Here is a 19196-nt window from a genome sequence, read left to right as displayed (position 1 = left end):
ACGCAGTAAATGTAGCTGACTAAATATGGAGTTAAATTGAAACATCCTTAAAGGCTTTTAATTTAAACACTTTATAGTGGCATGTGTAAGATCTGAAGCTGGGCAAGTCAGTAGTGGATAAGTGGTAATTTTAATTTTAGCACTCAATGCTCATCTATTCAACTATGTCTTTAAAAATGCTTAAAAGCTAATTCTTATTTGAGAAATAAATGTCCAGGTGCAGAAGTACCAATCTGATTACATATATAATTGTATTTCCTTTTATTGTTTGCTATGGGGCAAAACAAAACTCTGAATGTGACGGTCAATTCGACTTTCAAGTGTTTTTTTCTTTTTCTTGAGAAAGCAGCGCTGGAATCTTGGACCATTACCCCACGCCTGAGGAATATTTTATTATGCTTCACACACTTCTAAGTGTGTATCAAGATGGTATCAAATAATTAGAATTGTGTGATTTTTTTTTTTTAACAAGACAAAGCTTTTTTTCTCCTCATAGTTTAGAGCAGTTAAGTTGGTAGTTATTAATTTTTCTTCTTATGCACTGAACGAAACAGTTCATTTAACCCTGAGACAGTAATGACAGATTGCTTTTCCAGACTAAGTTTCAAGAAGAATGACTATTACTTTTCAAGTAAAGGAAAATCTGGGGTCAACTTGATGATGCTGATGCTGCCCAAAAAATTAGGTATCACAGAGTCCTAACTTCAGGACACTTTTCAGCTGAGATGCTACAACTACCCATCTGCGGTCTTCTGCTTGTATGCAAAGAAAACAAATTTGTTTGACTGAAGAGTAAGAACATGGAATGCAGGTAGAAGAAAACCTATCAAACTTTAGCCACTGTTCTCTGAGGAGCATATGTGTGCATCTATAAACACAAAGACACTACTATACGTGTACATAGTGTCTATGAAGGGAGATAAAAATAATCACACTTGGATAATAATCTTTCTGTTTTCTGTGAGTCTCCTTACCTCACAAGTATTGTAATCTTCGGAATCCAATAGGCTGCAAAGCTTTGGTAAGAGTTCAGGCCAATTCTGTAATTCCCCCTTCGAGGCAATTGTTGTTATCAGAATGCCTAAAGGAACCAGAGGGATGAAAGAAATGAGATCTCGCATATCTTCATACGTTTCATACTAATTTTTCTCCGCTTACACATTAAGGAATTATGAAATTTCTTGTCAAGAACTGGCAAGCATAAAAACAGGAAGCGCATTTATTTACAAATGGTATTTGAAAATCTTTGAAATGCAAAGGTGGGTTGTTCCTTCCTGCTACTACAGAGGGCTCACACTTGAAAATCAAGCACAAAAGTAGCACTAGTTAAGGAAATAATCCTACCCTAACACTGCAGGGCAGCTTTGGCTCTAAATTTACAGCACAGTGTACAAACCTTGACCTCCAGAAAACACAAGAGTATCCACCTCAAGTCACCCCTTCTTTATTATGATACAAAAGCATGAACGCAGAATCTGCCATCCAATAAACTTACAACTCAGAGGCAAGTTAGTATGTGTTCATATTGTGTTTACCCAAAACATTAAGGACACATACCAAGACAGAGATACCTACTAAGAGTTTACACACTCATCCAGGTTTAACACAGGTCATCCAGTGATCAGCTGTATAGGACTTGGCTGACTGAGGTTCTGCAAAGAGACACGTCAGCCCAAAATTCTGTTTCCAGCACGTACAGGGATCCCAGGAAAAACTAATTAGGTGAGAGAAACATGGAAGGCTGTGTAGAAACTAAGACTGACTTCGTATGAGGCCATTTTGCCTCACTCAAGACAAACTGAAACAGGTAGCATAGACTCTTATGCTACTGAGAGTTATTTCTAATGAGTATGAGACAGAAGAAATGGATACTACAACTAGTAATCACTGAAGTGACAAGCCATGAAAAAAGCTTTCCTAAGTTTTTCCACTGAGCTAATAACAATTTATCACTTTCCTTTAGAATAAAATGTCAAAATTTCTTGTTTAAATACACAAAACCACAGGACAACATTACAAACAAAGGATATTCTGGACAAGACACAAAGTAAGTTAAAGATATTTTACATCATGCTTGCTTTGATGCAATAGGCTGGAGAGCACACAAAGACAACGGGCTCAACACATAGATAAACCACAATTTTACAGCTCCAGATGTAGTTTGTATCCAGTTGTCTTCATAACTGCAACTAAAAAGAAAACTTTCCCAAAAGCCTACAGAGATCCATAGAGTCTTAAAAACTGCGTTACTCCTGAATATTTTGGTCCTGCAAAGAATATCAGATGCATTAACAGAAAATACTTATTTTACTGTTGCTGGATCTTAACAATCCACTTTTTCTCTTTTTTTTTTAATTAAACTGAACTTCACAGAAAGACCAAAGTAAATGAATTTTCCTGCCTCCTAGTCAAAATACTTAAACTGCAAAATTGTCTGCCTAACTTAGATCTGGCCCAGGTCTGTTTGTAGATATAACACGGGTTCAGAAAAAGACATAGGAATGAAACTCCTAGAACTCCTCTGGACTAGTATGATAGAGAAGTCTCAAAGGGATAGGTAGTTTTGGAAAAGAGTTAGCTGAAGAACTTTTTCCACGTCCAGAAGTGTTTTCAGAGGATGACAAATGGTGTGGCTATACTTGTAATATGTACAAGCTTGCACAGCTGAAGGAAAGACAATCTGAAAACTACTTTTAAGTGTTCTTCAGAGGGTTACCCCAGGCAGGAAGAGAATATGAGAATAAATACATCCAGATGCAGAGGCAAAAGTAACCTGAGGCTGCAGCCCCTTGCAACTGAGGTGTATGCAATTCAGACTATATATGTAATTTTGAACTTTCTGAACAAGTCTGCAGAGAAGCCATTTAATGCTGTGCTAGTATTTTTGAAGCTATAGACATTTTGGTAGGGATACCAAAAGAAAATAATAATATCAGACTATTAAGAACTAAGAGAGACAACAGCTCCAGCATTTGAAGCTTTCAAAAGGTTTTAAGTACAACGAGGAAACAGCCACATAAAATTAAGTTTTAGAGACTTAAGTTAATATTGAAATGAATCTTCATGGGTTTCTACTGTGCCTCATCATCTTTCAACTGCGAAATTTTTCCCACCCACCTGCAGCTTGATTTGGCCAGCAGAGAACAGAAGACACAAGAGATTAGCCTTTGTGGCTTTCTCTGCACCCTTCAGACACAGAAAGTGTACATTAGAAGAATAATCGAATTAAAGAAATAATCAGTTTAGGAGCTTACAGCTTTTTGACAGGTTTGGGCTGGATCTGACAGTTCAAAAAGGCCCTTCCTTCTGATCAACATAACACGCTGCAAGGTTAGAAACCTGAAACTGAAAGCCTTAATAAGATGCTCTTGGATTTGTAAGGAACTTCGAAACAGTATTACAGAATGGGTTATTTCACTCCACAAATGTGAAATGTAACAAATTCAGCAGCTGGGGTAACTGAGCAGTGATCATACTAGAGAACCAACTCCAGACGGATACCAGGAATCATTAAAAGAATAAGCGTAAATGTGATGAAAGCATCTTTTATGTCACTGTTTCACTTACATGCAACTCCAGTTTACAACATCAATTCTACAATAAAAAAATAGAAAAAAAAAAGAAAAAACAGCTATGCTTCAGTACTTTCATGCCAATAACAGGACAGGAGGAAGGTTGTGGTTTTCAGGGTGGTGTTTTGCCTCTTGTAGCTCCCACAGTAGACTTCAGAACTCCTTAATTCTAAAAAGGTAAACTTCATAAAAAATTTCCCCCTTAGGTCAATCATCAGCTCTCATTTTCCTTATGCAGAGAAGCTCTTCAGTCCCACCACCGTTCTTTAACACTCAAAACTATTTCCTCTGCTTGCTTTTAAGCAGGGACTACACTAAGGTCTTGCCCAGGCAAGAATGTCCAGAAAGTTTTAACTAATTAGAAATGCTTCCTAGATAAATGCATCTATTTCCTGGTAAGTTTGTGGATCCTCAACACATCTTTTTGGAACTCTGATTCATATTTGAACTTTAGACATCGGGTTTTAAAGATTGTGCCACACAGCACAGAGAAGTTCCATGCTGTTACTTGTATGGGGATTAAAACAGGGAAAACCTAAGTAAGGATACAACAATGCCTAGTTACCATTTGGTCTCAAGTCACAATTCTAAAATTGACTCGATTGCCATGCTCACTCTCCTCAGCAAAGTCACTTCTGAGTATAGAATTAATCAACTTGCCTCCATTTTGGCCAAAACGTATCAGCTTTTACCTGGTCAGCATTACACTAGACGCTAGAGACCACAAGGGAGAGTGAATGTTGCATCAAGTCTTCTCTGATGCTATTTAGATGTACTTGCTCATCCTCTCAGCACCCTAGAGATCTTGCAAATGGCTTATTAAACCTATAGTGCTTGAACTGAAAAAAACGCCATATATGTCTCAAAGAGCAGCTCTAAATAGCAAGTGCCAACTCATATGCTAAAAAGGAAGCCTAGGTAGGTAGTAACACACTTACACCTAGCTAGTACCAAGAGATCATAGGCACCAGATCACTTGCTCTTAAGACAGAAGGCCTCAAGGATCTAACGTTTAATTACTTCAAACAGCAGAATGCAAAGCATGCTGAATAGCAACTACAGTTGCTAACTAGCAACTCTTATGCAAGCATACAGTTCATTAGTTGCTACTCATTTTCAGAGTTCATATGTTCTTGAGTAATCCCTGCAAGGATCACTTAAAACTGAATAGTAATTCAGATAATAATCCATGAAACATTTTGTACTACTAGAAATCAAAGAATACCTCCCTCAAAACAAACACTCATTCCCCAAGCTACCCCTAAACAACAAAAAACCCCACTCCATAAACCACCACCACCATACAACACTAAGACAGTGAGACAGCAATCCAAATGGAGCTGCAATTTGTTCCTTAGTTCCACCATATTCCATTACCAACTCCTACGAATGAACAAGCAAGCATGACTCTTCTGCACCCTGAAATCACAAAAGACTGCGTGGCAGACACCTGTTTCTATTGTTATTATGAAAACGGGACATTTTCATAACATTCATAATAAAGCAGCCTCACAAGTGACAACACAACAGGAAAAAGCTAAGATATGAGCATTTTTCTCTAGCCCATTGTCCATAACCCAGATGGCTGGAGTAGGAGTCCTATAGTAAAAGCAAGATTCTAAAGGAGCAGTTAACTGGTAGGTTAGTTTATAAAAGGAGTCAGCTGATACACGCTGAACTTCTTTCTGAACTAAAACACACTCCCTTTTTCTATACTGTACTCAAATATTTATTTTACTTTTTTCTAGTTTTTTTTGCGTGGATGGGGAAAATTACTACAGTGATTGTACTAATTGGAGGAAATCATACTCTCAAAGAGCAGACAGAAAAGCAACTTTACCTAGAAATAAGTAAAAATAATGCAAATATACATATATTACAGAAGAGGTGTAGTAAAATGAAGTACCTAAGAAATCAGAAACCTGTGTAACAAAAGAACTTCACACTGGAACTGGATGATCTCCTCCACCTGGTGGCAGAGCTGTGAAAGGAAGTAGAGAGGCTAAGCGGCATCAGGGAGTCTGAAGAGACAGACCGGTAGAACCACACCCTGAGCTCCTGGATACAGAAGCAGGAACAGGCAGCAGAAAAAGCCGCTGATCAAAGGGATCTGGTATCCTCCTCGCATCGGGATAGGAGCAGGGGCTTAAAGGGATGTAGTGAGTGGAAACAAGTTCATGCACAGGGCAGAAAACAAACCCCCTCCTTGCCTATGCCTCCCCAGACGCCTCTGCAGGACAGACACGAGGCTCGAGATGTGGAAGATGGAGCATCAGAGCAAGGGCCAAGACCAGAACAACACGCATCCCTTGGTCAAGACCAAAGTCAAACTGAAAAGCAAGAGGCAACTGCACAGGCAGTGCAAGCAGGGACAAGAGACCTGGGAAGAGTATAGGGATGCTGCCTGGTCCTGTAGGGATGGAGTCAGAAAGGCCAAGGCACAGCTGGAGCTGAACTTGACAAGTGAAGCAAAAGTAACAGGAAGAGCTTCTACAGGTGTGTCAACCTGAAAAGGAAGGTTAAAGAAAGTGTACCCCTACTGATGGTCGAACATAGTAACCTTTGATAAACAGATGAGGAGAAGGCTGAGGTACTCAACAACTGTTTTTCCTCAGCCTTGACTGACAACCACTCTCCTCACCCCTCCTGAGTCAATGGACAACAAGATGCAGACCGGGGGTTGTTGGTGGTGGTGTAAAGCCCTTCCCACTGTGGAGAAGGATCAGGTTCATGACCACCTGAGGAACCTGGACATATAGAAGTCTAAGCAACCTGATGAGACGCATCCCAGCGTCCTAAGGGTACTGGCTGATGTGGTTGCCAAGCCACTCTCCATAACATTTGAAAAGTCATGGCAGTCAAGAGAAGACCCTGGTGACTGCAAGAAAGGCAACACTGTCCCCATTCTTACAAAGGACAGAAAAGATGACCCTGGGAATCTGTCAGTCCCACCCCTGTGCCTGGGAAGATCAGGGAATAGATCCTCCTAGAGACTATGGTACAGCACAGGGAGGCGATTTGAGACAGCCAGCATGGCTTCACAAAGGGCAAGTCCTACCTGACCAACCTAGTGGCTTTATATGATGGGGTGACCACATCAGTGGACACAGGAAAAGCAATGGATGTGATCTATCCGGACTTCTGTAAAGACTTTGACATGGTCTCCCACAACATCCATCTCTCTAAATTAGTGAGACATGGATTTGATGGGTGCATTGTTTGGTGGATAAGAAATTGGTTGGGAGGTCATATTCAGAGAGTAGTGGTCAACAGCTCGATGTCCAGATGGAGATCCATGACAAGTGGTGTCCCTCAGGGGTCTGTACTGGGACCAGTGCCATTTAATATCTTCATCAATGATATAGACAGTGAGATTGAGGGCACCTGCAGCAAGTTTGCAGAGGACACCAAGCTGAGTGGTGTAGTTGTCACATGGGAAGGATGGGATGTCATCCAGAGGGACCTGGACAGGCTGGAGAAATAGGCCTTGAGGTTCAACAAGGCCAAGTGCAAGGTCTTACACCTGGGTCAGGACAATTCCCCATTTCAGTACATGATGGGGGATGACATGATTGAGATAGTCCCTGCAGAGAAGGACTTGGGGGTGTTGATTGACAGGAAGCTTAACATGAGCTGGCAATGTGCGCTCGCAGCCCAGAAAGCCAACTGTGTCTTGGGCTGCACCGAAAAGACGCATGGCCAGCAGGGTGACAGAGGTGATTCTGACCCTCTATTCCTCTCTTGCGAGATCTCACCTGGAGTATTGCGTCCAATTCTGGAATACAAAACATAATAAGGGTATGGAGCTGTTGGAACGGTCCAGAGAAGGGCTACAAGGATTATCAGAGGGCTGGAGCATGTCTGCTACAAGGCCAGGCTAAAAGAGTTGGGCATGTTCAGCCTGGAAAAGAGAAGGGTCCAAGGAGACTTTATAGGGACCTTCTAGTACCTGAAAGGGCTACAAGAAACCTAGGGAATGACTTTGTAAAAAGGCCTGCAGTGATAGGACTAGGGGCAATGGGTATAAACTGCAGAGGGGCAGATTTAGACTGGATGTAAGGAGGAATTTCTTCACAGCAAGGGTGGTGAGGGACTGGAACATGTTGCCCAGGGAAGCTGCGGTTGCCCCACCCCTGGAAGTGTTCAAAGCCAGGCTGGACGGCACATTGGGCAGCATGATCTAGTGGGATGTGTCCCTGCCCATCACGGAGGGGTTGGAACTAGATGATCTTTAATGTCCCTTCCAATCGAAACTGTTCTGTGATGTTCTGTATATCACACTTTATCTACTGTTTTCTGATAGAAGTTATTTAAAATAAGAAACTCATTATGGGAACGTGTTACGCATGGTATGACGATTCCCTGAAGGGATGTGCATGTTTGTGCATATGGGAAGCAGGGCACAGGAAATCCACTAAGAGAAGTGTTTCCTGATGCAAGCTGAGTGCAGAAACAGTTCTGAAGTCAGACCTTTACCTCACTTCTGGTTTTAGGTATAGAAATTGGCAGCAAACTCAGTTTCAGTAGATTCAAATAAACTTACATTCAGTTACATTTCAAAACTGTATGAGTTGAATGGCTATATCAGTTCTAAAAGAATAGGAAGTAAAGTAAGTGTGACTTCTGTATATTCATACTGAAGATAAATATCAGCATTAAAACATGGTGAAGTTGTGACAGATATCAGAAACAAATATTTTAGGAGTTTAATAACTCTTTACATCTCTAATGCAGCTCTCACCCATATCAGCAACACTTTCAGTATGCAGAAGACAGCAATAAAAGCAAACTTACCTACAGTAGCTCTAATTAAGGGAGAGGAATCACCAATGTTGTTCAGACATTCATTTTTAATGAAGTCAGTTACCCCATTGGGAAAGTTGTGAAAATGTGCTTTTACATTATTCTTCAAGATGAGACCACTCAAGGAACGTGTTGGTTCATCTGCAACAGAAAATAATTACAGTGAACTTTTAATCAGCTCATAGGAATAAGGCATATTTCCATGACACCACAAGAGCAAAGCTTATCTAGAAAGTATTAATCATTTTTTTTACCTCTCCTTCCAACTACGCACGAACTCAAGTAGCAAAGCTTTTCAGGTTCAGAGTTCACCATTTTTATTTATTCAAAATTACAGAGTATCAGTATTACAAATTCTGCCTTTCAAGACAAAGTTTTGCATAGAAATATAGGCAAGGAACGGATCTGAAGTCACAGGACATATGAGACTTACGAAAGAAACTGGTCAGCCAAGGACATTCAGACATTCTGATTATATTGACTAGCTTGCTGCAACACTGATGCTGTAAGAATGATGACAAACCTGCTTTCACCATAGTAAGATATAGAAATGATGCAGGGACCATGCAGTAAATCCTCCACCCTCTGCTCTGACAGAAATATAGTGCTACTTTTTCTAAAAAATAATGTATTGTAATCCCTTCAGATACCCAATGTTCTACTGATCTATTCAATTAGCGGGAAAATAAAAGAGTTTTTAAACAATGTTAATAAGCAATTCTTATATAGTGTGAACCGTAAGAAAAACAGTGACCAGAATTGACCTGAACGGAGAGAGAATTTAAGTTTAGGAAACATTTTTAAGTTCTCTTAATTGGGCTCTTTTTGCCTGCAAATGTCTCTAAATCACCGGGACAAAAGGAAGAACATAAAAAGAAGTGTCTTGATTTTTCATTTATATTGCAATAGGTGAGATCTGGATGGCCTGTGTAGAAAAGATTATAGTATAAGAAAATGTAAATTTACAGTAACATTTATCAGCACAGAAAGCGTATTTAATTAGCATTTTAGCCACTTGTTTGAATTTTGTATGAAGTCCTGGTTTGGGTAATAAACAAAGCTGTTCAAAGTTCCTTTGTGCCAAGAATTAGTTTACACATGGATCTACTCTGGGCCTTCACAACTACTAACACCGCAACAGAAGTAAGGATAAGTAAAATAAGAGATACAACTTTCAAATATAAAGAACTTCCAAACTAAAGTTACTGTATCAAGATACTAAGACCCTCAGTAACACCACTATGCCTGACTTCTGACTGACCGATATTAAAGACAACTTCTATTGTGATGCTTTCCAGAAGTGGGGGTTTTGTTTTGCTGGTCAGAAATTAAAATTCATTTTAATCAACTGATTTTATTTGAGTGCCAAAACCAGACTGCCACCATACACTGCAATGTTGTTTTTATGTTCATATTTCTTAAAGAAGTATTTTTCATGCTCCATAACTATAAATGTATTAAGTCACAAATATATGCTTTACACAGAATTCAGCAACTTTATAAACTAGGAAGCCACCCTATGTGCACATATTTGAAACAACTCTATAACTTTACCTGCACTATAGGCTTTACATACCTACAAACTTCTAAACAATATAAAAATACAAGTTATTTCACTTGCACAGTGCTCTATTTCAAGGGCAAACAAGTTTCCTGGGAGAAGGAAGGAGGGAAGAAAGGCATTTTTTAAATGGCGTTTTAATATCATCGTTTTAAATGATAATATTAAAGACTGAACGAGCAGACAAACTTTTCTCAACCAGAGAAGTTGGCTGCAAGATGTGACAAGTATTATTATTATTACACAGCAAGTCCAATCAAGTAATTTTATTTAAAGTTTGACGACAGCATTAATAAAGCTCAATCGGAGAATGACCTAAAGAAACAAGTTTTCACTTGAATTCTTGATCAGTCTCAGGTTTGCCTGAAATACTCACTGAATTATAAGTCAAATCTCCATATCAACTCTTAACCCAATACAGTTATGTCAAACTCTGACTGCCCTATGCAACTGATATCTTCAAGAAGTCCAGTCCTCCATAAATGATTAACATTCAAAGTTGTGCTGGTAAAGAAGGAAGCCAAAGGAGTCTTCCTTTAATCTCCACATGATTTGAAATCCTTACAAGCCACAATAAACCATCATCGTCAGCAATCAGCAGTATCTTCTTGGAGTGGAAGAAGTGAGAGTGTCAACCAAAGTCTGATCAGAATATGGTGCATTAGCCCCTATCAGTATAAACTCCAGCATGACATTAAACAGTGCATTAAGGAAAAACAATAGTTCTTTAGAATGCCTGGTGTCAATTACAAAAGGGTCAAGGCAATAGCTTCAATTTAACCCAGCAAAGACACACATACTATTAAGTTCCTTGTGTCACAAACGGGCAGATTAGCCAGCTGGTTTAGATAAAGATCTAGGTCACTTTAAAGTGAAAATTCAACACCATTTTCTTCATGCAATATCCTACGATACGCAGCAGCATGAAACATCTTAAGTCCGCTCCTTTAGTCAATCTAACAGAAAAACTGTTCTCTGCAGCAACTGTTTATCCCTCAGACTTGCAACAAAAATTCCATGAAGTTCATAGCGAAAGTTGAATCTTAATATACGAAAAAGAATTCACAAAGCTAGAAAAAGATTAAAAACAAATGGCAAAATCAACTATCATCATACATAGAGATGACAAGCATAAATCACAAAGAAGGATTTCTTGATAAACAAGCGCCAACCACTTGAGCTAGAGAAGCAGTATGGAATCTGATACTCAGGCATTTAAAAATAAAAACCAAAAAGACCCACCACAACACACCCAAAGCACACCACAGTCAAAACCTTAGGCTGAGAAAAAAATTTCTAATATGACTGCACGAAGGTATTTATGGAATCCAGGGTGCTCAACAACTTCACAGCTATACTGCCAGAATACAATAATACGAGTCTGGATGGAGTTCTTGCTGTAATATCAAGACTACAGGCAGATGGCTTAGGAGCCAAGTAAGATACTCTTTAGCCTTCATAGATTCTGTGACAACTTCTGTCAGCCATATGTTTCAGCCCCCAAAAAAGATCACAGTCTTGCCTCCTACTATCTCAGTTAACCTGGAAGTATAGAGAATTGACAGGAACACATTGTACAAGAAAAAGTTTGGATGCGAAGCAGACCTCTGGCATCTGACATCATCGTTGATACTAAATTAGTTCACCAGTGGAAGATTCCCCTCTCACATTGCCTGACTTTATATAAAATCATATCAAATCATCATCTTTTGGGTCTGAGTAAACTTCAATTCTGTTACAAGACTCAATACTCGTTCCAGATTTTAATGGTTTACAGACAGAGCAAATGGATGCTTACTGACATTTCACATATCAATTTTAAGGCTACTGCAGTGATTTTAAAAACTAGAATCTGTCCTCAAGCAGCCATATTTCCTCTAGTGAGCATTTGTATGACATAGGGAGCATGTGTGAAAGCAATGAGGCTCTTGTAGCTCACATTCAAGTTCAGGTGAGAATTTGTTTCACCATGTCTTTTCATCCTCTCTTCCTTAGAAGGCAAGTTCTTAGATTGCTAAAAGAACTGAGCGACTGCTATGAGGGTAGCAAGTATCCATTCACAGATTGTGACCTAATGATTATGAACATAACAGGGCTATATTTTGCCCTACTACTCTTTTGATATTGGCAACTTCAAATGTTTGGGTGAGGCTTTCTATGTCTGTTGATTTCAGTATTAAACCTGTTAAGTCTTTTTCAGAAATAAGCTGTCATTCTGTGTGTTTTAACTAGTAACATAGACTTAGTATGTACAAATACAAAATGTGACAAAAATCATAACCAGTGTCCCTGTTGTGCATGAAGATTTCTGATCCATTAACGGGAGACTATCTCTTAGAAGAGCTAAAACAAAAAACATAGGGATCCCACTAAAACAGCAGAAGATGAATAATTTCTTCTGTCCTAATGTGTAAGACTAAAGAAACCTTCACAAGCTTCCTAGCAGAAAAAGATCCTACTTCTTTATTTATACTGGACTTTAGTAACCTGAAATGTACTACTTTTAGCTTAAACTCGAATAATTTACAAACACGTCAGAGGAAAGACTGATGCTGTTTCAAAACATCCGGTGCATCTGAATACATAAAACCCCCTCGAAAATAGTGGCTACTCTGAAATTAACAGATGTTCAATTGACTCATCTGAGTCATGGGAAATAATTCAACACAACTGTTTAAGCTTAGGAACCTCTGTAAGACACCAAAACAAAGCCGGAAATGTTTTGCTGATGCCAAGCATTGCATACTTAGTGACTAATAAAGTAGCAACAGATATGTTCTGAAGATGGTGTCATAAATAAAACTGAGCTGTGGGCTACATGGCAATAGTGTTGAACTGCCGACCAACATAAGCTTGTTGGCTAGTTATAGAAGTGTCTGCATTCTAACTAATAAAGACCACAGGTCAACGAGAATGCCAAAATTTGTACATTTCTACAGGCTTGAAAAACCACAAAAAGTTTACAGAACTAATTCACTGGTTTCACTCTTACTTTGAGCTTCTCTACGATATCCCCACAAAATAGTTGTTTCAGCACTTTCCCCCTCTAGCGCCATTTTACACATAATCTTCTGATCTCACAGTTAAATAGTGCTAGAATTCTATCAAAAGCGAAAGAATGCCTAAATAGGAAATGGAGATTCAGTGTGATGGGAGTATGATTCACTAAAACATCACAAACTACATAACAAACACAGGATATTCTTGCAGTTTGAGAACATTTGAAAAGTAATGCCATCTCTCTTTGGTGTTTATTTGTTGGGGGCAGGGAGAGTGGATGACAAGTACCTTCACCCTAAGTCAAGTGCAAAGGGAAATGAAATCATTTCCACTTGGAAGTTGCTTAGACAGCATTTGGCAGAAAACGAATTAGTACTTAGTCTCATTAATCTATCTGAAGAAATGACTTGGTCAGATGAATAAAAGTTTTGTCACTCTCTGATATATCAAAGGTGAATGTTATATATTAAAACGTGACAATTTGTCACAGCTGATGGAACACGAGAATTAACTGGAGCAGTAAAATGAGGTTCTGTTATTAAACGTAGTAATTCAGAATACTGTTCAATAACTAAGTGAGTACTGGGAAACAAAAAATACAGGACACTCACCAATACCAGCAGCGTGCACAGGAAGGTTTGACTCCTTCTCCTCTGTCTATATTCTACAGGCATAGCTTAACGGAAAGTTGTGTAGTGATGTACATGCATAGGCCTCATTTTAAAACCAGAGAACTTTGTTTCTCTGACACCCTTCCTTGCCAGTAAGGCTTCTTCCCCTACAATGGGCAAGACAATTCTTCCTCTATATTCTGCAAGGTAATTCAAGACAAAACTTTCTGATTTTTATTTCCTAAGTCTGTACTTAGCATGTCTCCTGTTTGGTGTTTTTTTTTGTTTTTGTTCTGGATGACTTTTCCAGACACTATAATCAGATTTTCAATTTGCAATATCAGGCTGCAGTCTGGCGAATGGCAGAATAGGGTTTTGGCACTAGTGGAGGTGTTCTTCCTAAGCAGCTGTGCATTTAGTTATGATAAAACATACAGTGTGGACCTGCTTTTAATCCATTATGCTTTTATACAGTTTCATCTTCTAAGTTGATAAAATAATATATTAACAACAACTCTTTCTAGCATTTGGCTAGATAAGAATTTTTACTAGGAACAAAGTAACTGATCCCTGCTACTTGGGGCACTAATGACAATGAAACTATATAGAAGAAGCTCTGATATGTCACCATGCTGCTTTTGCTCTCCAAATTACTTGAAATCCAGCTGCAGTCTCTTTAGTTTTTAGTTTCTACTTATGACTTCATCAGCCTCCTTTCTTTGAAGAGAGAGGAAAAACAGTGGAACCTGTGAATGCTTGCCACTTTGGAATGCTTAAAGCTCCTGAAACTTAAACTTGGCAGTCAGAATTACCTCTTATAAGTAGTATTCAGAGAAGAATATTCATCACGCGAAGCCACATAAATACCTTTTCCTTGGAGATATCAAAATAAAAACTTGTACTGTTGAATATGTACTTGCTTGCACCGCCAATGTGTGCCACTTCAGATGAAGCATACAACCTTGCTAGAAAGGAACGCTGCTGCCCAGTGCAGTGCTGATGGCCCATGCTGTTATAATCCGCCTGAACAGAAGGCAGACTGCAGTCATTACGGGAACTTAACTCTGCCATGGCACTGTTGCTCCTGAGTACCTTTTGAAAGCAAAATGCACAGGTGAGTAAAATCTTTATGTGGTTTTGAAGAGCGAGAATTATGTCATTATGGAAGGAAAAGAAAGGTGTCCAAAATGCTTTACAAAAGCAGTAGTGATGCTTAGCCCGTTATTGATGGTATCAAACCATAGAATCAGAATGTGCTTTTATTTGGCTCTCCAGATTGCTTTCAGTAAAGATACTCAATTCTGGAGGTGACCAGAAATACTGTGGGCACTATTATTGATGGTATTGAACATACTTGTTTTCTGGGTTCCACTCCATTTTGACACTAAAGCAAAGGTCTGGAAACACTTTCCCTGTACGAGCTTCAGGGATAGGGACAGAGATAATAATGGAATGAGGAGCTCCAGGAAAGCATTCCTGAAGCACTGAATCACATAACACAATCCACAGGATAACTTCAAAGTTTCTCTCAAAACTTCAATCAAACAAATCAACCAACCAACAAACCAACAAACATTCTGCCACTTCTCACATCTCAATCACTTCATGCCTTGATTACTAAAACTCAGTCAGGTTTAATTTACTTTGCAATTCTTCATGTATCTGAACTCAAGGAAAAAATGTTATGCCGCTGTTTAAGTATGACACTACATATGCATTGCAGCATTTTAAGATGCAAGGGTACATCAACCTGACTTGACTTTTGAATTGTAATGCAATCAGTTTCACTACCTTGCAGTTATTTTAGTGTATTTAATAATGCCATAATATGGGACTATGGTATTGGCTGCAGAGGGAGTGGCTGGGGGGGCATTTGTTTAACTGAACAGTTTAAAGCTGCTGAATCACTTTTCTGGATTTCCAGTACCTGAAGGCGAGCTACAAGAAAGCTGGGGAGGGACTTTTTACAATAGCTTGTAGTGATAGGAGGAGGGGGAACGGGTATAAACTGGAGAGGGGCAGATTTAGACTACACGTAAGGAGGAATTTCTTCACCATGAGAGTACTGAGGCACTGCAACAGCCTGCCAAAGGAAGTTGTGGATGCTCCGTCCCTGAAGTCTTCCAGGCCAGGTTGGATGGGGCCTTGGGCAGCCTGACCTAGTGGGATATCTCCGCCCATGGCAGGGGAGTTGGAGCTAGGTCATCTTTAAGGTCCTTTCCAACCCAAAGTATTCTATGATTAACCCTGCTAATTACAGATACCTTCCTGAAACTAGTTCCTGACAAATTCACCACTAACCTCACATGATAGCCTCTCTCTTGCTCAGCTTCAAGAGCTTTCAGCATCAACACACCAAGAAAGTTCATAATGGAATGGACTAACAAAAACTGCTGTCCAGATCAAGTTTAAATTCATTCATCAGAAAACTTTCACATCAAACCCACAAGACCGCCTTGGAACCCAATAATAATTTATGAAGAGCTACCCCAAATCCTCCTTGCAGACCTACATAATAGAATCACAGAATCATAGAATAGTTTGGTTGGAAGGGACCTTAGAGATCATCTGCTTCCAACCCCCCTGCTGTGGGAACAGACACGTCCCACTACATCAGCCTGCCCAAGGCCCCATCCAACCTGGCCTTGAACACCTCCAGGGATGGGGCATCCACAACTTCCCTCAGCAAGCTGTTCCAGTGTCTCACCACTCTCATGGTGAAGAAATTCTTCCTTGTATCAAGCCTAAATCTGCCCCTCTCCATTTTATACCCATTCTCCCTCATCCTATCACCACAAGCCTTTATGGATACTTCCTCTCCATCTTTCTTGTAGGTCTCCTTCAGGTACTGGAAGGCCGCTATAAGATCTCCACAGAGCCTTCTCTCCACCACGCTGAACAAGCCCAACTCTCTCAGCCTGTCCTCATATGGAGGGTGCTCCAGCACTCTGACCACCTTTGTAGTCCTCATCTGGACCCGCTCCAACAGTTCCATACCCTTGTTATGTTTCGTATTCCAGAACTGCACACAACACTCCAGATGAGGTCTCACAAGAGAGGAACAGAAGGGGAGAATGACCTCCCTCGACTTTCTGGCCACACTTCTTTTGATACAATCCAAGATACTGTTGGCCTTCTGGCCTATGAGCACAAATTGCTGGCTCATGTCGATCTTCTCATCAACCAGCACCCCCAAGTCCTTCTCTGCAGGGCACCTCTCAAGCATGTCATCCCCCATCGTGTACTGAAATTAGAGAATGCCCCGACCCAGGTGTAAGATCTTGCATTTGGGCCTTGTTGAACTTCATGAGGTTTGCACAGGCCCACTTTTCCAGCCTGTCCAGGTCCCTCTGAATGACATCCCATTCTTCCCATGTGGCAATTACACCACTCAGCTTGGTGTCATCTGCAAGGGTGCACTCAATCTCGCTTGTGAATACCATTGATGAAAATATTAAACAGCATCGGGTGCAGTATGGACCCCCCGAGGGACACCATTTGTCACAGATCTCCATATGGACATTGAGCCATTGACCACTACTCTTTGAATACGACCATCCACCCATCAAATCCATATCTCCCCAATTCAGAGAAAAGGATGTTGGGGGGGGACCATGTCAAAGGTTTTACAGAAGTCTAGACATATCACATTTGATGGTTTACCTGTACCACTGCTGCAGTTACCCCATCAAAGAAAGCTAGTAAGTTGGTTTGGTCATACAGGACTTGCCCCTGGTGAAGCCATGTTGGCTGCCATTAATCACCCCTATGTCATTCATGTGCTTTAACATAGCTTCTAGGAGGATCTCTTCCATGATCTTCCCAGGCACAGATGTGAGGCTGGTAGGTTGGTAGTTGCCAGGGTAATCCTTAGTGTCATGATTACTAGAAAATAAATTAACTTCTTTATTTATTAAGAACTTCTTAATAAAGAAGGACTTCTGTTGAAGCAAAAACTTGTGAGGTGGTGGGCCCTTCTTCTGTAGTTATGTTGCATGTTCGAAGCAAAGTACTCCAAGTCACTAAGTATCACACGAACAAGATCAAGAGCTGAAGACAGAGCAGCGTCTCTGCAACTGGCTTATAAAAATCCAAAGCATTTTGGAAATAAACTTAAAAGATCATACTTACAGCCTATGACAAAGGCAGTACTAGTGTTCTCAATCCCAGCTCACTCACCTGCAGAACAAAAGTTCATCTCAAGCATTCTGATCCTTGACTCTGATAGCTTGAACCCAGGCCATGACCAATCCAGTGAGATTAACTAAAGACTAGAGTTCCCACATTAGGATAGGGTGAAGAATCAAGTCACTAAAACACAATCAAAGACCACAACCACAAAGGCTTTGTTTATCTGCAACAAGATAGATGACTACAGCTACACAGGTCCGCAGAAAGTCAGCAGGGCCACTGTGCATTTCTCAATATTTTCCCCATCAGCCCAGGTCCTGCCAAGAACACAGTGGACAGGGGAGAGGGAGACAAATGCAAAACTTGTACAGAAACTGTACACAAACTAACCATGTCCTGCGTCTCTTGTCTAAGAAGGATAAACGTAGATCTGGAAAAAGAAACGTGGTTTGGAATAAGGACATTCTGAATCTTACCTAGAATGGGTATCATATCAGCAGTTCTCTTGTTTTTTCACTAAACAAACAGGCGTTAGCTATGACAAATCTTAGCTAAGAAGCAGTAACCTTTGACACCACTTCTGTTCTTTCAAGCGTTACATAAAACACCTACCAAGGAGAAGGCCACATAAGGCCAAGTAGAATGCCACAGTAATTCTCACCCCACATAAAGACAGCCTCTCCTGGTTTGTTCAGAGGTGTGAAGACTAGAGTCAGAATGGACAAAGGCAAAAACACAGCAGGACTAGTCTGCAGAGATTACAAAGTCTCAATTTAGTTTAGCCCAACTGTTGAACAGAAAATGTTGCCAGAAGTCAACACAGCAATCTTTGCTGATGCAAGTAGATCCTGCCATCTCACCGTATGCTGACACAACCTTGCACCAATAAAATATTATGGCAGGATTATGACAGTCATGGCACCCAATGCTCCCCAGCTGACCAATTGATGACAATGAACATAATCTTTTGATACTCTAGCACAAACCAGATCCACGTCATTCACAAAACTCAGGATGGTACATGAGATAAAGCACGGTGTTAACTCTATGTTAAAAATAATAAGAAGAAAACACCCAGGAATTTACTACAAAAGGAGAAGACAGCTGAATTAAGAAGGATGCTATTTTTGTCAGTCTATTTTAGGTGGGAGAAAAACTGGATCTTATTCATTTACAGAAGGAATAAACAATTTAGGGAATTTCATCATTGGGGTCAGGAAGGCCCAAAGCAAACTCAGAACTTCCGTTTACAGTAGGAATTATCCGTATTATGACACATAAACGTCCTTCCTCTGACCTGCCTCATGCTTCAGATGTCTTGGACAACTTCCTTAGTGTACCTTAACCACGGGCTAGAACTGGCCTCAGTAAGACAGCAAAGAGGCTGAAATTAGGACAATACTTTCTCATATTTTCCTTCAAGGTAACAGATTTGGACTACAGAAGGAAAAACATGAACAAGGAAAGGAGAATTTAGATGCATGACTTGGTAGTAAGAAAGGAAGCTGCAGGCAGGCA

General features: G+C 40.1%; 1 protein-coding gene across 2 annotated transcripts in view; it reads right to left on the bottom strand.

Annotated features, from left to right (window-relative positions):
- Positions 1-19196, bottom strand: part of TNPO1 (transportin 1) — an 81816-nt gene that overhangs the window by 35309 nt on the left and 27311 nt on the right. For both annotated transcript variants that reach the window (XM_054053506.1, XM_054053507.1), the window contains 2 exons: positions 8367-8516; positions 975-1081 (listed from right to left, as the gene is read on the bottom strand). In XM_054053506.1, coding sequence (XP_053909481.1) covers positions 975-1081; positions 8367-8516 — 257 coding nt within the window. The remainder of the gene's footprint in view (positions 1-974; positions 1082-8366; positions 8517-19196) is intronic.

The sequence above is a fragment of the Cuculus canorus genome, chromosome Z (genome assembly GCF_017976375.1).
Source record: "Cuculus canorus isolate bCucCan1 chromosome Z, bCucCan1.pri, whole genome shotgun sequence".
NCBI classification, from domain to species: domain Eukaryota; kingdom Metazoa; phylum Chordata; class Aves; order Cuculiformes; family Cuculidae; genus Cuculus; species Cuculus canorus.
Note: the sequence above shows the minus strand (reverse complement) of the source record. Positions and strands in the feature narration are given on the sequence as shown.